Source organism: Harpia harpyja, chromosome 9, assembly GCF_026419915.1.
Source record: "Harpia harpyja isolate bHarHar1 chromosome 9, bHarHar1 primary haplotype, whole genome shotgun sequence".
NCBI classification, from domain to species: Eukaryota; Metazoa; Chordata; class Aves; order Accipitriformes; family Accipitridae; genus Harpia; species Harpia harpyja.
The window spans coordinates 43,882,159-43,907,004 of NC_068948.1; the positions used below are offsets into that span (position 1 = coordinate 43,882,159).

Below are 24,846 nucleotides of genomic sequence, written 5' to 3' on the forward strand. Positions count from 1 at the left end.
CTACCACACCGCCGCCTCGCTGAGCTCCGGGTTGGGGTGCGAGAGAGCCCCGCTATAGCCGCTATTGCTGGACATGGAGAAGGGTGGGCTGGGCCCCCCGCTGAAGACCTCCCCCGGAATGGGGTGCAGCGAACCGGTCATCCCCGGCTCGGGGCTGGGGGGTGTCGGGATGCGAGATCATATCCGTGTACCTTTGGTTTTCTGAGGAGTGGTGTCCGCTTATTGGGGGCTCCAAGGGTCCCAGGGGTGTGGAGCCGGGTCCTGAGTTCTGAAGGTAGCTGGAGTCGGCCGGGGACTGGGCTTGGGAGGGCGGCCCGTGGGGGAAAAAGTCATAATTGCCACCTTGGTAATCTGCGGGAAGTGGGAGAAAAGGATGGAGCTGGTCCCCCGGCGCCAAAAAACTTCCAAAATCCCACCGTGCCCCATACCCAACCCTGCGCTCCCCCTCTGACCAGCGTGGCCGCCCCCTCCGAAATGCTCTGCTGGCTCCTGGGGTGCGGGGCCCAAAGCGCCGGCTGCAAATTTGAGCCCGACCCGAGAGAGAAATAAGCCGGGTCCTAAGGGCTTGCAGCGCTCATCACCCTCTCCCTGCCTGGCCTGGAGGGAGGGAAGGGATATAGGAGGGCAAGGAGCCTGGGGCTGGGGCATCTGGGGGGGAGGATGGGCTCAATTTAATGCTTATTTAGTGTGTGTGTGGGAAATATATATATAAAGGGAAAGGGGGAAAAGTATATATAAAAGGAACGGGAAAAAAAAAATTATGTAAAGGGAATGGGGGAAAAGTATATATAAAGGGAACGGGAAAAAAAAATATGTAAAGGGAATGGGGAAAAAAATAGATACAATGGGGGAAAAAAATGTATATGAAATGGGGGAAAAAAAATATCATGGGGAAATTATATATATGTTTAGCAGCCTGGAAGGGATCTAGAAACTAACTGCAGGGCAGCAAGGGGTGCCTGGAAAGCCCCTTGTCAGAGGGGAGGCTCTTGAAAATGCAGCTTATGGGGGGGGTCTGCACTGAGCGGGGGGAGAGGGGAGGTGGGGGGGCCAGCCCGGCGGCAGTGACCTTCCATATGCTGCGGGGCCGGGAGGTAATTGGAACAAATGTGGCCTGAAAGGGGCACAAAAGCCCCGCAGCTGGGGCTTTGTTTGCGGGAGAGGGGCTGCCGCCCCACCACCATGCCCGGGGGGGGGCCGGGGGGGGATCGTGCGTGGCCGTGTCTTCGTGGCCGTGTGTGCATGGGGTGGTGCGGGGGTGTGAGCACGCGTGTCTGCGTGGGGATGCCCACCGGTGTGCGAATCGCACGGCGGCGGTGTTGCGTGGGGTGGGCAGGGATGCAGCGGTGGGGCGGCTCCGGGGGTCGGGGGAAAAAAAAAAAAACCAACAAAAAACCAAAAAACCCCAGGGAGAAGCGGGACAGGGAAGGAACAAAGAGGAAGAAGGAGGGAAGGAGTTGGGGGGGGTGTGGATGGGGTAGGACCCCCACAGCCGGTCCCTCACCTCCGTAGTACGTGTAGGGCGTCGAGCCGAGCATCTCGGACTCGTCGAGGCGGCCGCCGAGGGGCCGCATCCTGCGTGGGCTGCGGAAGAAGGCGTGCCGGCGGGCACCCAGCGCGCTCAGCTGCTTCATCCGACGCTCCTTGGACCGGCGGTTCTGGAACCAGACCTGTGGCGGGGCCGGCGTCAGTATCCACCGGGGGATGGGGGGTACCCTCTAGGTCAGGGGGACCCCCCCCCCCCGCAAATTTGGCCAGGGGATGGCTGGGGAAAGGGATGGAAATCTTGGACCCGCCTGGGAGGGGATGGGTTTTCCTGTCTCTGGGTGGTTTTTAATGACACCCCCCCCCCCGCTGCCAATAGCCCCACAAGGTGCACGGGGCAGGGGGACACACACATGAAATAACAAGGCTTATGAAAATCCTGGCTCCCTGGCTGCGTCCCCCCTGTACGCATCCTCAGCCTGTCTGTCCCTACGGCAGCCAGAATATATGGGAAGAAGAATTTTTCCTTATGGGGGGGGGAAAGAAGAGAGGAAAAGAGGGAAGGAAAAAGGGGGGAGGAACTCCGGATCGTGGCAGAAGTAGGCGGAAAGCGGGGAGCAGGGAGATGAGCACCTGCTGTGGCGGGCAGGGAGTCAGAAGAAAAGCCAGCCGGAGAGGATGGAGATAAAAGGGAAGGGGAAAACACGGCCGCTTCTCTACGAGGCATCACCTCGTCCAAACCGCACGGCCTCAGCCCACGTATGCCTTTCCCCCAGCCTGGTGGGGTGCCTGGATTATTGCCCCGCTCCCCCCCCCATGTCCCCCCCAGAACGGGGCAGCTCGGGGGGAACGAGCACATCACACTCCTCCGGGGGACTTCTCCTGCTCCCCTCCGCCGGGATAGCCGGGACTCGCAGCTCCGCTACCGGCAAAGCCGGAAAGTCCTCCCCTATTAATGCCTTTATTAAAGCCCATTAATTCCTACATTTCCACAGGGATTTTCTTCACGGGGGCAGCGCGGTAAGAAAGTGCCGGGCTGCCTGCAGAGCGCAACGGCTTCTCCTTGCTTTCACAAGGCCGGAGCATCCATCTCCCCCGGCACGCCGCGGGATCCTGCTCGGCCCCGGGGGAAAGCCGAGCCACTGAGGCAACGGGGGGAACCCAGCCAGCTCACGTTTTGGGGCTGGTTTTCATCTCTTCCCACGGGGCCGGTGCATTAAAGCACAGGGTGGGGGGATCCCCGCTAACCCACGGGAGCGTGGAGTGGGTGCAAGGCTGGGCCTGGTGTGACGCTGGTGGGAGACGGATGGGGGTTTGCCTGTCCCCGTTTCCCCCACTCGTGGGACCAGCCTCAGTGTCCCAACGCCTTCCCAGCACCTGGGGGAGACCGTCACGGCCTCGAACTATCTGGGCTCCTACCAGCACCCCCTTCTCCTTCCCTCCCCACGCGGGTCCTTTCCCCATCCCTGCGCGAGGGAAATCGCCCCGCGAAGCTCTGATGTCACAGGAACCCTCGGTCTGCGGCGGGAATGACATCGCTGGCCAGCCTCGTGACATCACGCTGTCGGGCAGGGAGGGCTACAGCGGGGCAGGGGAGACGCGCCGGGGGCGGTGGGCTGGGGTTGCCCTACCTGGATGACTCTCATGTTGAGGGCCCGGTCTCCTGGGCCAGCTGCTCTCGGATGTGGCGAGTGGGTTTGGGGGTGGTGGCGGCGAAGGCAGCTTTGGGGTCTCCAGCTGCTTGGCTTTAATGGTGGTGCGGGGCCCCCTCCGCTTGGTACCCGAATTCTGCTCCTCGTTCTCGTTGTTGGTGGTCTCCTTGTCCGAGGAGGTCGAGTTGTCCGTCTCCTTGGTGTCGTCCTGCATGGGGGTCCTGGAGATCCGGGGACAAACTCCTGTCTGTACATGAGGACACTGTAAAGGAGACCCAAGAGGAAAGGGGGGGGCGCGGTATGACTTAGGGGAGAGATCAACCCCCCCTCTCCTCTGCCCTCCTCGGTCCACCCGACCCGGCCGCTTTCCAGGAGAGGGGTTGGGGGGGGTGCTGGAGAGCAGCAAGGGGTGCAGATCGCCTCTGCCCCCCCCGGTACCCCTAAAGCATCTTCCCCCCAACATCAGGCAGAGCTCCAGGGCAAGCGCCGCCCGATCCGGCCCTGCGCACCGTGTCGTGCCGGCCGGGAGGGAAGCTGGGGAGGGGGGGTGATGCCCCAGGCCCACCGCAGCCCCTGGCGCTCCCCCCCTCTCCCCCCCTGCACCTTTCACGTGGGGAAGCGGGATGCACCGCTGGGAGAAACGCAACCGGTCCCTGTCAGGGTCTGGGGGGTCTCCAGTCACTGCCTTGAGCCTGGCTCACCCCCCCCCTCCCCAACCACCTCCCCCCCCCAAACTTGGGGACCCTGATGCCAGCACTCCCCCCCCCAAGGCCAAGCTCTACTCGCCTCGCTCACCAGCAGCGGCCCCACTGACTGGCGTGGCCAGGATCCGGCCCCGGGTGCTGGACGGAGAGAGAGCCCACGGAAGGGGGTGAGGCACAGGCGCCTGGCATGGCTGGGACAGCAGGAGTGGGCCTGATCCTGCTGTCCTGACGCAGAGACAGCTTCCAAGGAAGTCAAATGGGAGCTTTGCCTCTGGGTGAAAGGAGGCGAAGGATCAGGCCCGCGGTGCGGGAGGGGCGAGCGGGCACACTCGCGGGAGTGGGGTGGGGGGGTCCTGGTGTCCCACCGCCCCGCATCCCCGCTGCCGTAGGGGCCGTGTGCGGGGCAGGAGCTGGGGTGGGTGGAGGCGGGGGGGGGGGGGGGGGGAAAGAAAGCGATGCTGCAGGGCTGCACCTCGGCCCGCCGCTCATCCCACGCGTGTCCGCGTCCCGCGTGGGGGGGGTGGGGGGGGTGTCACAGAGCCTTCTGCCCGGTTTGAAGGCTTTCACCCCCCAATTCCCCTCCCCTCCCCCCCCCCGGCGGATTAACGGGGGGGGGGGTGGGTGTCGGGCTGGTTGCGGGGTGCAGCCCCTCACCCCCCCCCCAAAACCAAACGTCCTTCCCGGGCCGGCGGGAGGGTACCGGCAGCACCACGGCGGCTGCCCGGAGCGATCGGGCGCTGCCTGTTCCTGCCTGTACGAGCGGTAGGGTTGAATCCCCGGGCGATGCGGCGGGCTGAGCCGCTCGTACCTGAGTTGAGGCTGCCTTCCTTCAAACTGGGAGAGTTCAAATAATCCTCTTTGCAAACAAATTTGTTTTCGTCTATGATATAGAGTTCCTCGCCCGTGGAGAGCTGCTTGTTGCAGACCATGCAGGTGAAACAGTTCAGGTGAAAGACTTTATTCCGGGCTTTCCGGACGAGGTCGCTGGGGGAGATGCCTTGGGAGCAGCCGGCGCATTTGGTACCAAACCTCCTGGAAAGGGGGAGAAAAGCGAGAGCTGGAAGCCCCGGCGGCGATGGGCTGCGGTGGGGGGCTCCTTTATACCGATTTCCCCCCCCTCCCCTCCTCAAAATCCCACCGCGGGAGCCCGGTCCTCCAGCATCTCTCGTTGGGAGATTTGGGGGAGCAGGCGATTCGCACCCCCTGCCTCTTTGCGGCGAGGAGGAGGAGGAGGAAAGCCTTCATCCCCCGCGCAGCCCCCCGCTCGCAGGCGCGGGGTGGGCTGCGGAAAGAGCTCGGGTTTGGGGTGTCCCCACCCGGGGACACACACACACACACACACGAGCACCTTCGACAGGATTTGGCCTCAGAAGGGCCAGAGGGGGAGAGCGGCGGCGGGGGGGTGGATTTCGTTTCAGCCGGTGCCTCCCGGGCTGGGAACGGGGAGCTCGGCTCCGCCCGGTACCGGCCTGAAAATCCCGGCGAGAAAAAGGGGTTAATTACGGCCAGAGAGAGGGAAAAAGGGAGCGGCGGGTGCCCGGGGGGTGGGGGCCACAGCGCACCCCGAACAACAACGGGCGGCGGAGGAGGGAGCTCCGCTCCCCGAAGCATCCCGGGGTCCCCAGCCCGGCGCCGGCACCGTCCCGCTCTCCCGAAGGGGGATTTTTTTCCTTGTCGGGAGGAGCGCTTTGGAAATCTCCAATTTTCCCTCCCTTCGCTGGAGGCAGAGCGGTTGTTTGTGGTTTTGTTTTTTTTTTTTCCCCCCCAGGAGATGCCGTTTTTTAAAAAAAACAAAAAAAAATTCCAAAGAATCCGAATCGGCTGGAAACGATCTCCCCAAGGAAAAAAATAAAAAAACAAAACAAAACCCCCTCAAAACAACAACAACAAAAAAAACCCATAAAAAAACCCCAACCCCCAAAACCGCTCAAAACCCCAAAACAAACAACCCCCCCCCCACACACACACAAAAAATACCCCCAAAACCCGGGAGCCGGGGGCTGCCGCTGCCGGGTCCCTGGGGAAAACCGGGGGCTGCCAGGCCCCGGGGTGCCCACGCAGGGTCCCCCCTTTTTCCCCTCCGGTCACGGCACAACTTCTGCCTCCCTGTCTGCTCCCCGTGACGTTGATGTAGTGAGAGCATTAGGAGTCATAAGTCATCGCCCCCCCCCCCCCCCTTTTCCCATCCCGGCCCCTAATTTCCTCACCGGCACCTTATCGCAGTCATTAGGGGCGTTTAAGGAGCGGCGGAGAGCGGGGCTCTGGGGGTGGGGGGAGAGAAAGATTTTGGCCACCATCTTCACCGGGGCCTGTGGTCCCGGGAGGGGGGGCGAGGAAAGCCAGGCCGGGCCCCGAAGCGGGGGGGACACACGGTTGCCCACCGGGGCCTGCGGCGACGGGGCGGGCGGTGGCACCGGCGGATCGGGATCCGGTGCTGGTGGAGGCAAGGTCATGGGGAGACTGGGATGGGGGGGGGGGGGGACGGACAGCTTCGTCGTCCCCTCCTCGGGCTGCAGCAGCGGCTGTAGCGCAGCCGCCGCCCCCCCCCCCCCCCCCCAGCCCTCGGGGGTCCCCCGGCCCCGGGGGTGGGTTGCTTCCCCACCGGAGCGGGGGGACAGGCTCGGTGCGGATCCTCGGCAGGGAGGGATGAGTGGGGAGCCCCCCGAAGCTCCCCCCAAAGCTCCGGGGGAGACCCCGGGGAGGCAGCGGGGGCCGGGCGCGGTGTGAACCTCCGCATCCTCTCGTTCCCGTACGACTCACCTGAAAAAGTCATTTTTGCAGTAGAGTTTGCCTTCCCTGGAGAAACATTTCTCGGTCAGGTTGCACTTGCACTCGCAGCACTGGACGCATTTGATGTGCCATGCCCTGTCCAAGACGTTCAGTAGGAACCGGTCCAAAATCGGCCTCTCGCAGCCCGCACAATGCACCATCATAACCTCCGCCGGGGGATGGAGACGCGCAAACGAGAAGTCAGCCCCCGCGCCGGCACACGGCGGCGGCTCAGAAAGGCAGGAAAAAATAATGATAATAATAATAATAAAACAAAAAAAATTAAAAAAAAAAAAAAGAGGGAATAACGAAAAATTCAGGGGAGGGGAGCGGAGCGGCTGTCAAGTTCTTCACCCTCTTCTCTCCGGAGCCTCGGCGGCGGGAGGGAAAAAACGATGCTGCCCTCTTCCCCCCTCCCCCCCCCCCCCAAAAAAAAAAAAAAAAACCAAAAAAATCCAAACCACCCCCGCGAAACAATAATAATACTTAAAAAAAAAACCCCAATCCCCCCCCCCCAGGTCCCTCCGGAGCGTTCCGGGAGCCGTCGGAGCGGCGGCCGCGCTGCTGGCGGGCTCTGCGGCAGCGGGCGCGGCGGGAGGGGTGCATGAACCCCCCCCCCTGCAGCCGGCAGCCCCGGTGCCTCGCTGTGCTCCGCCGCCGCCGCACCGCCACTCTCATGCTGTCCCCATCGCCAGCTTTGTCCCCCGCCTTAGTAATTCGCGCATCCTTATTCAGATTTGGTGACGTGGAGGGTCGCGTCGCCCAAAAGGCGGCCAATGGGAGGCCGGTAACCATGGCAACCTCTTAATTTATAGCATATCTAAATTGGCTCCAGCCTTGTGCTTGGCACAGAGGGAAAAAAACAACGCGCCTCTATTGTTGAGGGTGGCTTGTACCTGTGCCGCGAAGTGAGTATGCACCTGGCTGGGGGGTCGGGGGACACACACACACACATGCTGCAAACCGCCCCCCCCCCCCCGGTTTCCCACCAAATCTTTTCTTTTTCTTTTTTTTTTTTCTTTTAAAGGGATGCTCGGGGAGGGTCCCGAGTTGGGCTGGGAGAGCCCATCACCTGGGGTTACTTGATTTGATTTTATTCTTTTTTTTTTTTTTTTGCACAAGGGGGGAGAGATACTTTCGTCTGGAAGAGCAACAAGCGGGAGAAAAAGGCGCGGGGGGGGGAGTGGATTTTGGGGGGAGGCGAGGAGGAGGAGGGGGCCGGGGGCGCGGGGGAGGGCCGGCTTCTCCGCGCAGCGTGGCGGGATGAAAAGTTCCCCCTGGCAGCCGGCTGCGCGGAGGTATGCGACCCCCCCCCCGGCCCCTCATCCCCCCCCCCCCCGGCCCCCCGCCACCCCCCGGCCTTTGTCCCACGGGGCTGCCGCCTTCCCGCCCCTTCCCCGCTCCGCGCCCCGCGTAACTCGCTGGCAGCCCCCCCCCGGGGGGGGGTAAGGGGGCAGCCGCCTCGGACACTGTTTTTTCTCTTTAATTCCAGGTGCGGCGGAGCTGTAAATCGTCTGCTGGCCCTGCGGGAGGGGACGGAGTGCAGGATTGGACCCGGCGCTGGGGGGGGGGTTATGGGGGGGGCTGGGGGTGTTATTCTGCCTGGGGACGGGGGGGTCGTTGCCCCAGCCAGGCGCTCCCAGCCGGAGCGGTGGGGTCGGTGTGGGGGGCGGCCCCGCCGCCTCTTCCCTCCGTTTTCCCGGGATTTGGGGAGGGGAAGGGGCGGCCCTGGGGTCCGGCCTTGCGGGGAGGAGGAGGAAGGCGGCAGGGCAGATGAAGGCCGACCGTCCCCCGTCCGTTTCTCCAGCCAAAATCTCTAAATTTATAATTTTTAATTTTTTTTTTTTTCCGCCCCCCCCCCCCGGAGAAGGGCTCGGCCAAAGCCCGCTCCGGGCCGGCAGCCGCGGAGCATCCCGCCGCCGGGTCCGCACCGGGGCGGGGAAACGCTCCCGGTAGCGGACAAAAAGAAAAAACAAAACAAACAAACAAAAAAAACCCCAAACCAAACCTGCCGCGGCACAAGGGGTATCGGCGGGGAAGTGGAAGAGGTTTTGTGTGAGCCCTTGGGTAGGGGTGTTCGTGGAAAGAACGAGAATCGAAATAAGAAAATACGGAGAGAAGAGACTAGGGGAAAAAAGAGAGAAAGAAAAGGGAAATAAAGAGAGAAAAAACACAGAAGGAAAGAGAGAAAACGTGTCCGGAAAAAAAGAGACAGAGGAGGAGAAACGAAAAGAGAGAGACAGAAAGGGGCTCAGTGAAGAAAAATAAATTAACGGAAACGAAAAAAAGGAAGGAAAGAAGGAGAGACGGAAGGAAAGGAGGAGAGACGGAAGGAAAAACTCAAGAAAACGAAGAAAAAAGAAGGAACGAAAGAAGTAATAAATGAACGAAAGAAAATATAAATAAAAATAAAGGAGGCAAGAAAGGAGACGGAAAAAATGAAGGAAAAAGGAACGGAGAAAAGAAATAGAAAGAAAGAAAGAGTGGCGAGAATGGAAAAGAAAGGAAACGAAACAGCAAGCGTGAAAGAAAAGCGCCAGAGCGAGCAAGAAAGAGGAGGGAAAAGAAAGAAAACAAAGACGGAAGGAAAAAAAGAAAGGGAAGAGAGAAGGAAAGAAATAAAAAAGGCAGTAAATTAAAAAAGGGAAGAAATGGGCAAGAGAGGCGAAGGCAAGGGAAGAAAGAGGAAGAGGGACCGGACCGTCGGCGACGGCGGCCGCGCTCACGCCGTGGCTCTGCCCAAGTTTTCTGGGGGCTCCCTTGGCTTTTTTGGGGAATCTCGGAGCCGCGGAGCGGGGCCCTGCCCGCCGGCCGAGTCGCTCCCGCTCCAGCCTCCGCGCCCGAGGCCCCGCTGCTCGGGGAGGGGGGGTGGATTTCGGGGAACGATCCGGGGGGGGCCGGGAATCTCCTCTCACCGTGGAGAAATAAATACCTATCCATCTATTTCGGGAGGCAGGTGTGTATACACCCACGGCTGGACGCCTGTGTGGAGATAGAAATGTGTACGCACACGCGTATACACGAACAGCTATAGGGGCACACGCGTGTCCGTGTGCCTGCCCGCCCCCCCCCGGCGGCAGAGCCCCGCTTGCAGACACCGCCGGTTTGTCACTCCCACGGAGAAACGATGGCGCGGGTGGCGGCCCGGGCAGCCCCTCGCCGAAACGGGCTCCTATGGATAATCGTATGGATAATCTGGTTCTTATGGATAACGTGTAACGCGCCAGCACAGGGTGCGGGAGCGGCACTCGGGCGTTTGCCTGTGCCCACGCCCACGCCCGGCCGTGGCCCGCTCCCACGGCCCCCGCGCACCGCCGTGGCTCTCGCTACCGGCCGGTGCCGATACCGGTAGCCCCGCCACGATGCCGCTCTGCAGCCGGTACCCGCAGCCGGGGACCCCCCCCCGCCCCGTTCCTCCCCGCTCTCCCCTGCGGGCCCGGCCGCGGCGGGGCAGGGGCGGGGAGGCGATGCCGGGGGGGGGTCCCGCTCCCCGCTGCCGGGCTCGGCTCCCTTTTTCGTTTGAAAGTAAAGGAATAAATACAGCCAAGGGGAAGGGGAGGGGAAAACAAAAACCTCAAGCAAACAGCCCCCCCCGCCCGCCAGCCCACCCCATCAGCCGCATTCCCCTATGGTAACAGATGGTAATTCAGGCCCTATAATATCCACCTATATGTAACTAATAAACCTATTGTGTTTTAACAGGGTAATGCATGGAGAAGCAGCGTCGCTTATACAAGATGTTGATGGAATTTACTATATAAAAAAAAAAAATCCCCTTTCAAGAATAAAGTGTATCAACTTACAACACAACAGACGGCAGAGGGATAAGTGAAACAGACAAAAGACAAACAAGATAATAATCTGTTTCCAATCAGTTAAGCCCTGTAGAATTTGTAATACGCGGTTTGCATATTCCCCCTGTGTTTTGTAATTAATTATCTATCTGTTAGGATGCTCCGCCGACGACTTTGTTGATATTTCCAACTATTTTTGGTTGTCGGCGGCGGTCGCGCCGGGAAGCGCGGAGGAGCGCGGAGCGGGGCCGGGCTCCGCGGCTCTGCCCGGCCCGGGGAAGCCGAGCCTGGGCTCGGTGGGAGGCGGCGGTTCCGCACCGCTCCGCGCTCCTCCGCGGGGCTGCAAGCCGGCGGGAGCGTGTTTGGGGGCGGGCGAGGCTTCTCCTCCCCGCGTTCCCCTCCTTTCCCCTGGTAAGAGGGGGGACGGTGCAGGTTTTAACATTAAACAAACCCAGCAAGCATCTCCTCGCCGGGCCATAGGCGTTTCTGAGTGACTGCGTTACAAATTGTAAATTTAAATAGCTCACAGGATTCATTACCTCCCGCGTCTGATTTCACCCAGCCGTGAAAAATTGTCCTGGTGTACCACTGAGAAAGGGTTTGCTGCAAAGAGCCACAGCCTAATCACCAGCTTTCTCTCTCCAACAAAAGTGTAATTATTTTGTTTTGGGTGTAAATATAACCCACGGTACAAAAAAAAAAAAAAAAAAAAGGGAAAAAAAAGATAAACCTCCAGCAGCGTCTGAATGCATTACAGGGCCGTTTAAAAAGATTCGTCCTAAATTAATACCAAGGTTAAAAGGGGAAGGCAGCTGGGACATGGAAATTTCCGTATTATGGGGCTGGGGGGGGCGAGGTGCGTGTGAGTGTGCGTGTTCACACCGCCGGCAAACAATGCGGCACCCCCACCCCCGCGCACAAAGGGCCGCGGAGCCCCACGCAGCCCCCACGGTGCCACCCGGACCCCCCCTCCGACCCACCGCTCCTTCTCTGTCCCCCTCCCCAACCCCTGCAAAGGGGGGGCCGAGGAAGGGCCGGGGTCCTTGTGTGTGTGTTTCCCCCCCCAGTGCTGGGAAGAGGGGATGCCCCAGCCCGGCCTGGGGTGGCTTTTTGCTCCCCGTGGGTGTTTCTGTAAACGGCGGGGGGGGGGGGGAATGTTGAAAAAGAAAACAAACAAACAAAAACCCCCAACCCCACCGCGGCCCAAATGCAAACGAAGAACGCGGGGATTTTTATTTTTGTTTCTCCTCCTTTTCTTATTTTTAACGAATTTATTGTTTCCTTCCTTCCGAGCTCCAGCCCGGGGTTTCGGAGGAAGAAACGGCACAAACCGAAAGGCGATGCCGGCGCCGGCGGCAGGGTGAAGCCCCGGGAAAGGCGGAACGGCTGCGGGCTCGGTGGAGGCGGTTTAAAGCGAAAAAACCAAACCAAACCACACACACACACACACAAAAAAAGGGTGGGTGGGTGGGGAAATCACAAACCAAACCAAAACGAAACCACAAAAAAAAAAAAATTCAGGCGAGGGGCCGCAGGGCTCAGCCGCCCGTCGGTGCGAGCCCGGGCGCGGAGAACGGCCCCGCGGAGAGCCCCGAATCCCCCGCGGTACCCCGGCCCCGGCCCGGGCTGCCAGAGCCCTGGAGCCCACCGGTCCCGGTTTTGGGGGGCGGCCAGCACCGACCGGGGGGCCGCTTTTCCCACCTCCGCTCTCCGCTCGCCCTTTTTTCCGCGGCCGTGATTTCCCGGCACTTCCCCAGCCGCTCCCCCCGCCCTCCCCACAGCCGTTTTAATCAGTTTTTTTCTTTTTGCTTTTTTTCTTTTTGTTTTTTCTTTTCTCTCCGTGGGCGGCGGTAATTGGCGAAGCTTTAATTGCCCCCCCCTCCCTCCCTGAGCCCCTCCTAGCTCCGGCATCATCCCGGGGCCCCGTTTCCATCGCCCCGACGGTTCCCCGGTGTTACCCCCCCCCCCGCCCCCGGCTCTCCCTCCCCGGGCTGGGGGTCCCACTCTGCGCGGAGCCGCCCCGGAGCCCCGTGGCTACCAAATCACGGGTGGGCGAAGCCTGATTGTGAGCAGCGTGTGTTGCAATAAACGAACCTGGAAACAGCCAAACCCAGAGCTTGGGAAACTTATTGACTTGAGGGGGATGCGGCGAAGAACTCGCTCCAAATTTCCTCGGGTGATCCCCGGCCCGCTACAACCTCCCGTCGATGCGACCGCCCCCCCCCCCCCCCCGCGGAGGGGCTGCTCGAGCCGTTCCCACCCGCTCCCCCCCCCATCTTTCCCGCTAATGAGCGTGTGTGTTGACACGGCGAGGCGATGCCCCCGTTTGCCTTTGTTTGGGAGGTGTGAAAGAGGGAATCTGCATGAGAAAAAGCCGGCGGCAACCGTGGAGCTCCGCATAGCAGCGGCGGGACGGAGCGAGCCGGTGCGTGGGGAGTCCGCCCTGGCGGGGCAGAAGCCCCCGGAGCGGGGAAAGGGGGGGTGGGTGAGTGAGTGGGTGGGGGGACGGACACGGACGGGGATGCGGGGGGGGGGGGGGGCAGGGCTGAAGCTGAGGGTTGTGGTGGTGTTTGCAAGACAGGGAGGGGAAAAGGAGCTCGCCCCGGTGCTCCCGTCGGGGGTCGGGGCTGAACAGGGAGCTGGCAGGGGTTTTACCCACCCCCCCGGGAGTCCCAAAGCTGGCGGGGCGCTGGGTGTCCCCGCCGGGATGTGCCCCCCCCCCCCCCCCCCGGCTCCTTCCCCTTCCTTTGGATTTTCCTGGGAAATAGCGAGGGGGAGTACACGGCCCGCACCTGCGGGCGGGATGAGGGGGCCGGGTTACAGCGCTCCCACATTCCTGCTAATGGGCACCGTGGGGCGACTCGGGGGGGGGGGGGACGACACGGGTGGGCTGAGAGCACCCCAAAGCCACGCATGCCAAAGAGCCAAAGGGGCCAGTAAGGGCGGCGGGGGCCAGCTCCGGCGGGGAGGGCGGTTTGCCGGGGCTGGTGGCGACGAAAAGCGGAGCAGGGCCGCTGCTCTCTCCCTCCCACGCCCCGGGTGGGCGCGAAGCCCCCGCTCCGGGACGGGTCCCGACACCCATGACTTCGGCAGGACCGAGCCCCGGGACGGAGGGACCCTGTCGGCATCCCGGCCCCGAGCCACGGCGGGTCCCTTCCGAGCCCTGCCTGGCCCTGGCACCGCGATGTCGTGTCCGTGTCCGCCCCCCCCCGTGTCCCCGTCCCCCCGTGTCGCGCCCAGCCGGCGGCGCGGAGCTCTCCAGGGTGCTGAACCGCTCGGCCCCCGCCGGGCCCGCCCGACCCCCGGTCCCGGCCCGCCGCCCGCGCCTCGCCCGGCGGGCACCGGGGCACCGGGCACGGCTGCCCCCCTCCGCCCTTCCCCTCCTTCTTTATCTCGTTCGTTCTCTCTCGATCGCTCTTCCCCTCTCTGTTTTTTCTCTTGTCTTTTTTTTTCCCTCCGTTTTTCTCCTTTTTTTAAAATTCTGGGTTTCTCCCCTTTTTTTTTTCCTTTTTATTTTTCTGTTTTTCTGGTTTTTACTGTTTTTCTCCTTTTCTTTTTTCTGTTTTTCTCCTTTTCTTTTTTCTGTTTTTCTCCTTTCCTTTTTTTCTGTTTTTCTCCTTTCCTTTTTTCTGTTCTTCTCCTTTCTTCCCCCCCCCCACTCTCTTTCTCTCACTCTCCTTTGCTGCTCTATTTCTCGTTTTCCCCTATCATTTCACACACATTCAATACCGACTTCTCTGTCTCTCTCTGTTTTTCTCTCCTTTCCCGTTTCTTTCCCTCCTCCCACAGAAAGCTGCGTTTGCCAGAAAGGCTGGAAATTTTGCAAACACGACGATATAATTAGCAGACACTCATCGGAGACACCCCCCCCCCCCCCCCACCAGTGCTGTGCTAACATTAACTACTTAATCCCGACGGGAGCCGGGCTGCGCTGCCCGGGGACACCGCCAGCTCCAGGCACCGTCCCCGCCGCGGGGGTGGGGACCCGCGGGATCTCAGCGCCAATTTTTTTTTTATTTATTTATTTTTTACTTTTACAGCGGCAGCGATAAAAACTGAAACCCAAACTGCCGGTGCCTGCCCGCCCCGAGCGGTGGCAGCGCGGGGGAAGCCCCGCGGTTCAGCCCCACGCCCGCGGGGGGACCCAGGCGGCCAAGAAAAAAGAAGTGGCGGACCCTGAGTGTCACGGAGAGGCGACGCTCGGCCACGTCCCATCCCTTCTCTTGCACAAACGCTCCTGCCCTTGCACGCACACACATCGCATCTCCCCCTTCCCAACCCTCCCCGGCACAGTGAACCGGCCAGACCGCCGAGTCCTTCCCGGGACCGCCTGCGTGTAGTCCCGGACTGGGCTCGCCTGGCTTCCTCCAGCCCTGACGCCCCGGTGAGGGGCCTGGAGTCTGCCCCTGTCTGCCCGCACAGCTCTTTGTCTGCCTCGTCCTCTCCTGCACACACGCATACACCCTTTCCCCGCGCCCACCACCCAACCTGCACGTTCCCTCCCGTTTCTTCATGCGTGTCCATGTATGTGCACATACCCGACTCACACGCACACGCTTCCCTGCACACACCCCAACCCTCTTCCCCTACACCTCCACGGCTCAGAAACACACCCCTTCGACGTGTTACATGCACACACCAGCCAGCCTTAACAACACACGCAAGCACGCGCACAAAACCAGCCCGTGCACACAAAACCAGCCCGCGTACACACACATTCCCCCTGCAACACCCATCTCGGTGGCCCTGCCTTCTCTGACGTACCCAGGCTCTGTGGGAGCTGACACTACTCCTCAGCCCCATCTTTTTATACCAGGAGATGAGGTTTTTCTCTCTGTGTAGGCCAGAGAAAAGAGGCCTTCCTGGGGTTGCCTGGGGGCCGGGAGGGGGGCTGAGTGTTTGGCCTAGACCACTCCAACGTCCGTTTCACAACCTGGGTGAGAAGCCGGACGCAGAAGCACCTCAGGCTGGGCAGCGATGTGAAAACACCTCCATCGTCCCAGGGAAGGGGGGGACTCTGCATGGGACCTCTCTAACCTCATCAGCTGCCTAATGTGCAGTTCTGGTGAGCATGCTTGGACTGTCACTGTCACCTGGGTGCATGGCCACGTTGCTTTCTTCCTCCTGCCTTCCCCTCTCCTCCATCCCCACTTCCTTCTGTTGACAAGTCCTCCCTAAAAATACACAACCTGCCTCTCTTAACCACGGTCAGGACCGCAAAAGCAGCACCACCTGCTCTAGTCAAAGGGGTCTTCCATCAATACCTGGGTATCTTGGGCTTCCCAAGGTGCCGAGGAGCCAGGAGCGAAGATCTGGCAGCAGGGTACCGTGAGGCGGAGGACTGAAAGGGGAGCGGAGTCCCTGCAGGCTTGGGCTCCATTTTTCTTTAAGTGCTTCTGATTTTTTTTTTTTTTTTTTTTTTTTTTTGGAGCAGGGCAAAAACCAGCATGGGGGAACAGAGGTTTAGCATGTCCATTGGATGCGACTTCTCACAGCTGGAGGTGGGGATGGACAAGGGCCAGCCTTGGAAGGGCTCCTCACCTCAACCAGTGTGGGGGATGGAGCCCTGAAGATGCACTGCAGGGCAGAGGTACTCCCAAGGAGACCTCCATCCACCCAGGCCTCGCTGCAGGTGAGTCCCGAAGCAGGGGCAGACACCCTGTGTGCGGGGACGGCCTTAACCCTTGCAGCGCCTGGCTGGTGACAAAGTCCCCTTGTCCCCAGCACTGGGGCCGATTGGGCAATTGGCTAATAATGACCATTCAAACAAGCGAGGACTTGCTGGGCAGTGTGCTGCTGTATTGTGCTACCGTAAAGAAATGATGTTTTGGGAAGCTTCCCATGTGGGCTCATGTGTGTTCGACAAGTGAATTCGGGCAGGGAATTTAGGCGAGGCTGATGCGGGCTTGCTTAATATGAAAAGAAGGTACCTGTAGGCGTATACATAAATGCAAAGGTGTTGCACGTGTATGCATACATATCCGCACCCTCACAAACTATACAGGTCAAGCCTGGGGTGCAAATCTTCCCCTGACACCCCACACCCTGCTCGCACAGCCCAGGGTGCTTTCACCCACGCACGCTCACAGGCATGGCTCGTGGGTGCAGAGGGAAAGGGGGCTGGAGGGGTGAGCCTGTTCGTTCCTCCTGTGCCCCCACAATCCCAACCCAGGGCAGCAATTAAAGAGGCCATTTTCTCTTTGCAGCATCTGAACCTGATTCTGCACTTGAAAGCCAGGGGGGATTAAATCCGGCAGAGGCAGGCTCAGGTCTTTGGCTCGCAAATGCTTTGTGCAACTTCTCTGGACTTCAGCAGGGACAGCATGTACGGAGCTGAGAGCAGCCCCTGGCCCCGGCTCTTAATTTCTTTGCACTGGTGCATGAGAGGAGATTAACGGAGAGAGCAGAAGGCTGCACCTCTGAACTCTTTGGTCACTCCTTGTACAGCATCTTTCTTTGTTTTCCCTCACATCCACATCTCTAACCCTGTGGAAACCAGGCTTTGGCTGGCTGCAAACTGCGGACACCAGTCCTGCGGTGGGCCTGGTACAATTTCTTCTTTTTTTTTTTTTTCCCTGCAGAAACATAAGGGATAAACACAATAATTTCAAAGAAGAGAAAGCTTCCCGCTGGAGAAGCCAACAGGGACCTGCCGTGAAGTCCTGGTACGGTGTGTCACTGACACTGATTCAATCTGACACCTGGGTGTCTCCAAAGCCATCACATTGTGTGCTGCAAATGTATATTAACATTAGTATGCATTGGCACAATATGGATCCATTATTCCAAATGCTTATGAGAACTAGGTGCTGCATAGGAGCAGCTGCTGCTTTTTAAGCCTCAGAGCATCAATAGATTCATAGATTTTAGGGCCAGAAGGGACCCCGACGATCATGTAGTCTGACCTCCCATGGAGCGCAAGCCACAGAGGCTCGCCCGGTAATTTCTGCATCTTGCCCCGCGACTTGTGGTTAAGCAGCAGCCTCCCCTGCGAACGGCAGCCGGCTTAGGGATTGCTAGTGATGGAGAAGTTGCTGTCTCCCTCCATAAATTTGTTCCCTTTTTTTATCACTCTCCTCGTTAATCGTAAAAAGGCAATTTTTAATTTCAAGGCTCAGCTTGTGTAGATCCAGCTTCCCACCGCTTGGTCCTTTTGGGTGTTCCCCCTTCTCCCAGGTCTCCTGTACCAGAAAAATGCTTTTCCCTTTTTTTGTTGAAGTAGTGGCTACGTAGAGGAAAAGAAAAAAATCCAGTGACCTGGAATGTCATCTGAAAAAGGATTGGTACTTCTTGTGGGTGGAAATGGTATCTGGCAAATGTTCAAGTTTTGGGTTATTCCCTGACTGTAACCTTTAGTCTTTGTTTAAAAAGAAAATCTGTATAAATGCATTTTGCAGCAAAGGACTGATGCTGTAGAAGGGCTTTGGTTTATATTACTTCTCTTGCTCCTAGAAAATGAAAGAAAAAAAGAGAATGAATATCCAGTAAATCAATGAAATAAAAAGAGCTGAAAGTCCTGTATTATGGTCACAAAAATTCTTCAAATAAACACCTCCTGGGTGACAGCTGAAGGTGGGTAATATCATTCAAACGACTTCTGATCCCCAAATCACTGAGAAAAACTCACTGATAAATGACCCGGGATCAGATGCAGAGTTTGCCTTCCTACAGGGATTCGTCCCTTCGGTCCCCCCCCATTTCTCCTTCATTTTGGGGACAGCAGCTCCGTCCCCCATTGCCTTCCCATCCTGATGCTATCAGATTAGCGGCTGCAAGTGCAGTGCCAGGCTGCCTGCACGAGCTCCCCCCCGAAACACGTCGGCTCCCCAGCCTTTCTGGAAATTATCTGATCTGAGCGTGCGTCCAACCTCACACTCAACTTTTAAAGCAGAAACTAGTTGAAAGGGGCTGTTTTCCAGCAACGTCACCCTGCATTTGCTGCTGAGCATGTGGGAGAGGAAGGATTAGCAAATGGGATGGTTTGCAAGGCATTATCCAACAGGAAAAAAGGCACAATTTGATGATCTTCAGTTTGTCCCTCATAAGCAGTCTTGAGTTGATGCAACACTATGAGCCAAAGTCACCCGATAGCCATGGGAGAAGAGACAACCTCACGACTGAGGTTTTATAAATCCAGAGAGCGGAGGGGTGCAATGGTGGGGCAACTTTCACGTGGTTGTACGGGACTGGGGGAGCGGCGCAGGGACTGGGGCAGGGAGCAGGGGTGGGGAGCTGAGGAGTGGACTGGTGGCTACAAACCAAGGGACCTCTCCTGTGTCCTCGTTCGGGGTAACTCCCAGTGCCTCCCCACGCAGGGCTGCTTCTAGATGGAAAGATGCACTTCTGCATTCCCGGGGGAATGTCTTGGCTGACCTCAGGAGTTTTTTTGTCTCCTTTCTGAGATTATGTGATGCCTTTGACAGCATTTCCTACATGAAACAGCTAGTAGGAGACCAACATGAAACTAAACCCCCTTCGTATCCTCAGGTGAAGGTGGTAGAAGCAAGATTTAAGACAAACTGTACTTCTTGCAATGATTTATCTGTGGAACTCCTCACTGCAGAAGCTTAATGGATTAAGAGGAAACTGGACAAGCTCATAGGAGAGAAATTCCTTGAAGGATGTTAAGAACATTGAACCCACAGCTGGCCCTGGTGATCCCCAAGAGCATCCCAGGGAACTGTTACATATGCTTGCCCTGCTCTGCTGCTCTTCCCCAGATAACAGCTCTTTGGTCCCCCTGGGGACAGCAGTCTGAGAGAGGTCCTTTCCTCGGTCAGGATGTGGCCACTCCTCTGTTCTTATAAGATGTTTGTTTTTCTCCAGCTCAGTATTTTCTCAAGATCTGAGAAAGTAAGGGACAATTGCATTCCTGGAAAGGATGCCTCCAGCACATCTCCTCCTACCCCACCTTGCATGAATAGCTTCTTTCTTGGCTGCTAAGCTGAATCCTGGTTTGCCTTTTCTGTTCCATTGCTCGGCTAATGTCACAGCAGACATATCCCTCACCTCTCATAATCTCTGACAATGATGAGAGGAAATGAAAAAAGATTATTTAGTATCATTTTTTTCCTTCTACTAGACGTTTCATGTAGGAAACACTTTCAAAGAAGAGGGATGAATCACACAACCACAGAAATTAGAGATGGAAAAGACCTTTTAGGTCAGCCAGTCCATTTCCCTGTGAATGCAGAAAAGCTTCTGAGTACAGTTAGATTTTTCAAGGACTTTGTCCAGTCTAGACCAACTTTAGCCAGAAAGCTTCAACTTAAGTCCGTTCCAGGATGGCTGTAGCTGCAAGAGGGGTGGTTTTCAGCTGAGTGTGGTTTGAATGCTCCTGAACTTTCTCCCAAGGGAGGCGTGGACCTCTGCCGAGGTTTCCTGAGGAGATGTTGGAGAGCTGAGCGCGTGGAGCAGCCGGGTGGTCTTTGATAACTCACCTGGCTGGGGAGCCGGCCCCTTCCCCACGCCAACAGCAAAGCCATGGGTGATTGCATGGTGCAGATCCCGGGGGTGTGAGAGCGTGGGGTTGTGTGTAGTGTTGCTGTGGGGCGATGGACGGCAGATCTGCTGTGGCTTGCATGGGTTGGAAGCCAAGGGCCCAAGCTGGATGGGGCCCTCTTCAGGCACTTCTCGGCAGCTCTGTTCCTCAGTTTCCCTTTGCCTTTTTGGCTGGCTCCTCGGGGCTCTGTGTGTCGGGCCAGCACAGTTCATGCTATGAATGCCAAATAAACTATTCCCACCTTACGCTCTGAATTCAGTATCCTAGGCCACCTTCCGAGCCGTGGAAAGCCTTCCCGGAGGTCAAGCTACAATTAACTAACAATACAGCTAGAAGAAAAAAGAAAAAGATATGCTCAGACATTTCATCTCCAAGTGGAGCCACTTTACACACAGCCTCGGGGCTGAGGCGCTCTCAGCCCAGCTCTATGTGCTCCCAAACCCCCACAGATGTTTGAGCAATGGGGGGACATCTGTACCCAAATACCGACAAAGAGCTATCCAGGTTCTACAGAAAACTGCTTCCCTCTTCCCAGGGAAGGAAGGAGGGAACAGAACAAGTAGGGAAGGGAAAGGGAGATAAACTCGTAATGTCGTTAATGTTCAAAGAAAGCTCTGATGCAGGGATTTGCTGTTGAATACAGACTTTTGGCCGCGTGAACTTTCCCCCAGTGACTCTGCAAATCCTTATACTTACTTTTTTGGGGGTCATTTTCAAAAGACATAATGTCGCAGAGCATGGGATGTAGACAAGAAAGGCCTTTCTAATTAACCCAGGAGGGAGAGCATCCCTCTCGCCTGCTCTGACCCTGCGCCGTTAGGGATGGAGCAGGATTGCCAGAGCTCACCTAGAAACGGTGCCTTAATCACCCTCCCCAAAATCCCCCACCCCTGATCCGCACAGAGACAACCATTTTAAAGAGACAGTGTCACAACGTGCCACCTCCTTCTCATAAGTGGTCACCTGCCAGCTTCAACCGAAGGCGTAATTACCATCCTCGAGGCCTGATCCATCTTATTCCCCTTGAAGTCGATGAGGAAACCTCCCAGACTCTGCTGGAAGCAGTATTAAGATCCCTCCCCACCCCCCCTCCCCATCTCTTTTCCCAGGATTTATCTCCTTGTGAGGACGGAGGATCTACCCAGCGTTGAGGCTGGAGTGGCCGGGGGTGGAAGGGTCTGGATGGAGGCATTGCCTTGGGGAGCCGGTGAGAGGGAGAGAGAAAGAAGAGCAAACACAGGTCCATTAATCCGCAGTTAGTCTGCCTTTTTTGTTAGGAAGATGAACTTGATGAGTTAATTAAGCCACAGCCTGTAAAACCAGTTTATTTGCATAGCAAACTCCTGGGCCAGTGTGCTGTGAGCGGGCATAGACGTGCAGACAATTCCGGGGAAATTACAGCCTCATTAATATGCTAATCTGGTTGCAGGCCTGGAACGAGTTTTGGGTTTGCGGTGCTTGGGGGGGGGGGGTCGGGGGGGGGTTGCTTAGCAACCCTTTCCTCCAGGTAACCCTTCTCTTGCTTGCCCTTGATATCCCCCAAGGATTGCCAGGGAAGGAGGGGGGCTTTGCTGTCACGCAAGAGTGAGCCAAGTGAAAGGCAAACACGGGGGGCAGGAGCGACTCGCTCCCCTCGTCCAGCATCCAGGCACGTACCCCCAAAGAGCGGCTGGCAGCTCCCCCCCTCGCCCCAAATCAAGGTGCGGAGGCGACGGCTGCAGATGCGCGGTGGTGGGCGAGCGTCGCGTGCAACGTGCGTGGGCGCATAGAGGTGGGCACGGTCGCTGGGTGAGGAGCGCCCGCAACCCCTGGGCACCCAATTTCTTCTCCATCGGTGCTCTCCAGCCGAGCGTTGGCACGGGCTGCTCCCTGCTGAGGGTCCCAGAGACCCACAGCGGTCGCCCCTTGGCCCGCCGTACCCAGCCCTGGGCACGCAGCTCCCTGCTGAGCACCCCTCTCCATTGAGCTGTGCTTCTCCAGCCTGTCCTTCCCACGTCCCCTGCCAGGCCCACAGTTGCCCCCTTACTGCCCCATCTCCCTGACTGTCCTCCTGGAGCGGCACGAGCCCAGTGCTCCCTGACTATCCCAGCTTCCTGCAGCACTGGTTGGGATGGGAGCATCAGGCATCTGGGGGGGCGGATGCAGCATCTCTGCCCCCACCAGCCCCTGCAGCTCCTGGACCACCCGGTCAGGAGCAGGAAGGGCACTGTGTCCCAGCCCCAAGTTGGTTGCACGGTCAAGACCTTCCTCCTGCACCTTAACCTCCAGTGACACACCGTGACAGCAGAGCATGCCTCCTTCACCCACCCCATCACTGGCTACCAGGGGAAGGAACGTGCCCTGGGTGTCCCACAGCGCTGGTGGCCACCAGCCTTGGGCCACAGAGAAGAGTGGCAGTACAGCTTCTGCTGTGATACTGGGGATTTCCCAGCAAGAGGTCATGCTTGTTAGAAGTGGCAGTCACGGGGGGGGGGGGGGGGATCTGTACTACTCCAGTCAAGAAGACAAAGTGCCCACCATGAAGGTCTGATAGCAGATCAAATCTGGGCAAGCCCTACATCCTCCATCCCAGAGGATTATACTCACGTTCACCCCGAGCCCTTTTCTCCCAGCAAGTGCTATTACCTCCCAGGTCTCCGCGATAGGTAAGCAATGGGCATTCACATGCTGCGGCGTCTGCTCTCCCAGCACAAGGTTCAAATCCTTTCCTGGGTTTGACCAGACCTACCCTTTCTTTCCTGACATGGTCCTTGTTCAGGGTCTGAGTTCCTGTCGTGCTGTGGAGGGGGAGGCTGGATTAGAAGATTTTCTGCCTCCCTTCTAGACTGCTTTCCTGCAAGCCCACGTGGCTCTGGGGTGAGCTGGGGCTCTCTTGTGGAGCCTGACTGAATGCCAAAGCTGTGTGACTTTCTCCCCAAGCCCTGTTCTCCGCGTTGTGGTGCTTTCATAATCCAGAGGTGATGTGCAGGGTTATGCCAGCTCCAGCAAGGTTTTTCGCCCAGCTCTCCCAATAGCCAGGCCTCTGCCACGCTCAGCAGCTGCAGATGCTCTCCTTGAGGTGTCGTGTGGGTGCAGCCTGACAGACAGACATCACAAGTCCTTTAAGTTAGACCCAGCACCTGCAGAACAAGGCCAGGCCAGGAGCCTCAGGGCTGATGAAGACATCTGGGTCAGCTCCATCCAGTGCCTCTGCCCCTAGACCATTCCCTCAGTGAGAGGAGAGTCAGCTGGAGTTTAAAAATCTGGAGGTGTGTGCTCAGGTCCCTTGCTCCACCACTGAGCTTCTGTTCAGATTAATCTAGACCTAGTTGCAGTAGGAATTAGACGTCTTGGAGGCTGGGGCCCTTTGCTAACCAAACCCGGCTTTTGTTCAACGGAGACTGAGAGCTCGTGCTGGGATGGAGGAGGCTCTCCTCTCTCCATAGCTTTGCCCTGTGATGCTTGGAAACTCCTACCTCTACTGATTCATCAGCCCAATTGCTCTTATTCGAAGTGTAAACAAGTATGCCAGGCAACAAGTTTTTGCGTCAGACGTTTCCCTGCCAAGAAGCACCTCTGACTTCTCTGGAGGAGGCCGATTCCCTGGATTGCTGCTGGAGACACCGATATGCTGCCTTCCTACCCAGGGAGTCCCAGTCTCCAGGGCTATCCATCCGTTAACCTTCATGAGCTCAAATATTTATTATTCATATTACCCTGAAATGTGCTAAAAAGATGAAAAAAGGAATTAATGTGCCAGATCTTGCATCCACCTTTTAGCTTATTACAGTGCTAAAGCAGTATTAACATTTACAGTATATGAGCTCTGCTTTGCTTGTGCCTGAGGCCAGGGGGTTTAAGCCAGTGCCGAAGTTAATAGCAAGCGCTGGTTAGAAAAAGCACATTATGTCATAAAGTTGGAATTTCACTTGGGCAGTGGCCACTGGCTCTTTCCAATCGGGATGCAATGCCATCCTCTCAATCCCTTTCTGCTCCGTCGCCTGCTCCAGCTCGCTCTCCGTCTCACATTCAAACAAAAACAGAATGGGGGAAAACTGTGTTTTTCTTCTCAGTGCTGGTGAATCAAAGAGCATCACATTTGCCAGAAGATAATTGGTTCCGACTCCGGCCAAGAAGCCTCGTCCCCTCCTGGAGCGATGCTAAGAGGTGCCATGCGGTCGGAGGTGTTCCTGGGCCTCGTTCCATCTGTCGTGCTGGAGATGCCGGGCTCCTCGACATCTCCTCCTTTACAGCTTGAACATATTGATTCGTCCAACATACATGTGTTCTGCTTAAGGTTGACTTTATGAGCATCTCCTGTCTCCCACTAGGAAGGATCTGCCTGTAAAAGTGTGTGAGGAGTCCCGCGGTGTGGCGGCTGTGGTGTGCTGCCATGCCAGCCTCCGCTCCGGGGACGGCAGAATGAAACTCTGCAAGCCACGTACGTGCCCGTGGCCGCTCCTCGCAGCTCTGCTTTGAGGAGGCACTGTGCTCTCCTTGAAACCTGACAGCTTCATCGCTAGGCAGGGTCTGTTGGGGAGCTTCGTGTTACGTGGTGGTGGTGTCCCTACCTGATAGATGTTTCTCTACCCTCTCCCAGTACACCTTGTAACCCTGCAGAGCCCTGGGTCTTGCAACCGGTTCACACCCTTCAAAGAGAGAGGGTACCTTGGCCAGTCCTGTGGCTACCAAAACTCACTTGGCTCTGCCACTGCCAGGAGCTGCCACGGACAAATTGTCCGGGTTTCAATCTAACCAAAAAGTTCAAAGCCCACTTGAGATGCAGTATCTTTATTCACACCAAATCACACCTCTTAATTTCACTAGGATGCCAGGCAAACACCTAGCCCAAGGTGTAAGAACGTTTCTGCTTTGGTGCACTCATACCATTGAGATAAGGCTCCCATCCCTGATGGCAACGGGTGTCAGGGCCCCATGGGCACTAACAGGCCTTAATGGCC

At 57.8% G+C, this 24,846-nt stretch overlaps 1 protein-coding gene across 1 annotated transcript; it reads right to left on the reverse strand.

Annotated features, from left to right (window-relative positions):
- LHX5 (LIM homeobox 5) lies at positions 1-6,927 on the reverse strand. The gene is given in 9 exon segments (XM_052796217.1): positions 1-159; positions 161-351; positions 1,505-1,670; positions 3,117-3,137; positions 3,140-3,213; positions 3,216-3,354; positions 3,356-3,399; positions 4,650-4,873; positions 6,602-6,927. Coding segments are annotated over 9 exon segments (1,191 nt in total). The 5' UTR covers positions 6,775-6,927.
- Positions 6,928-24,846: the final 17,919 nt, after the last annotated feature.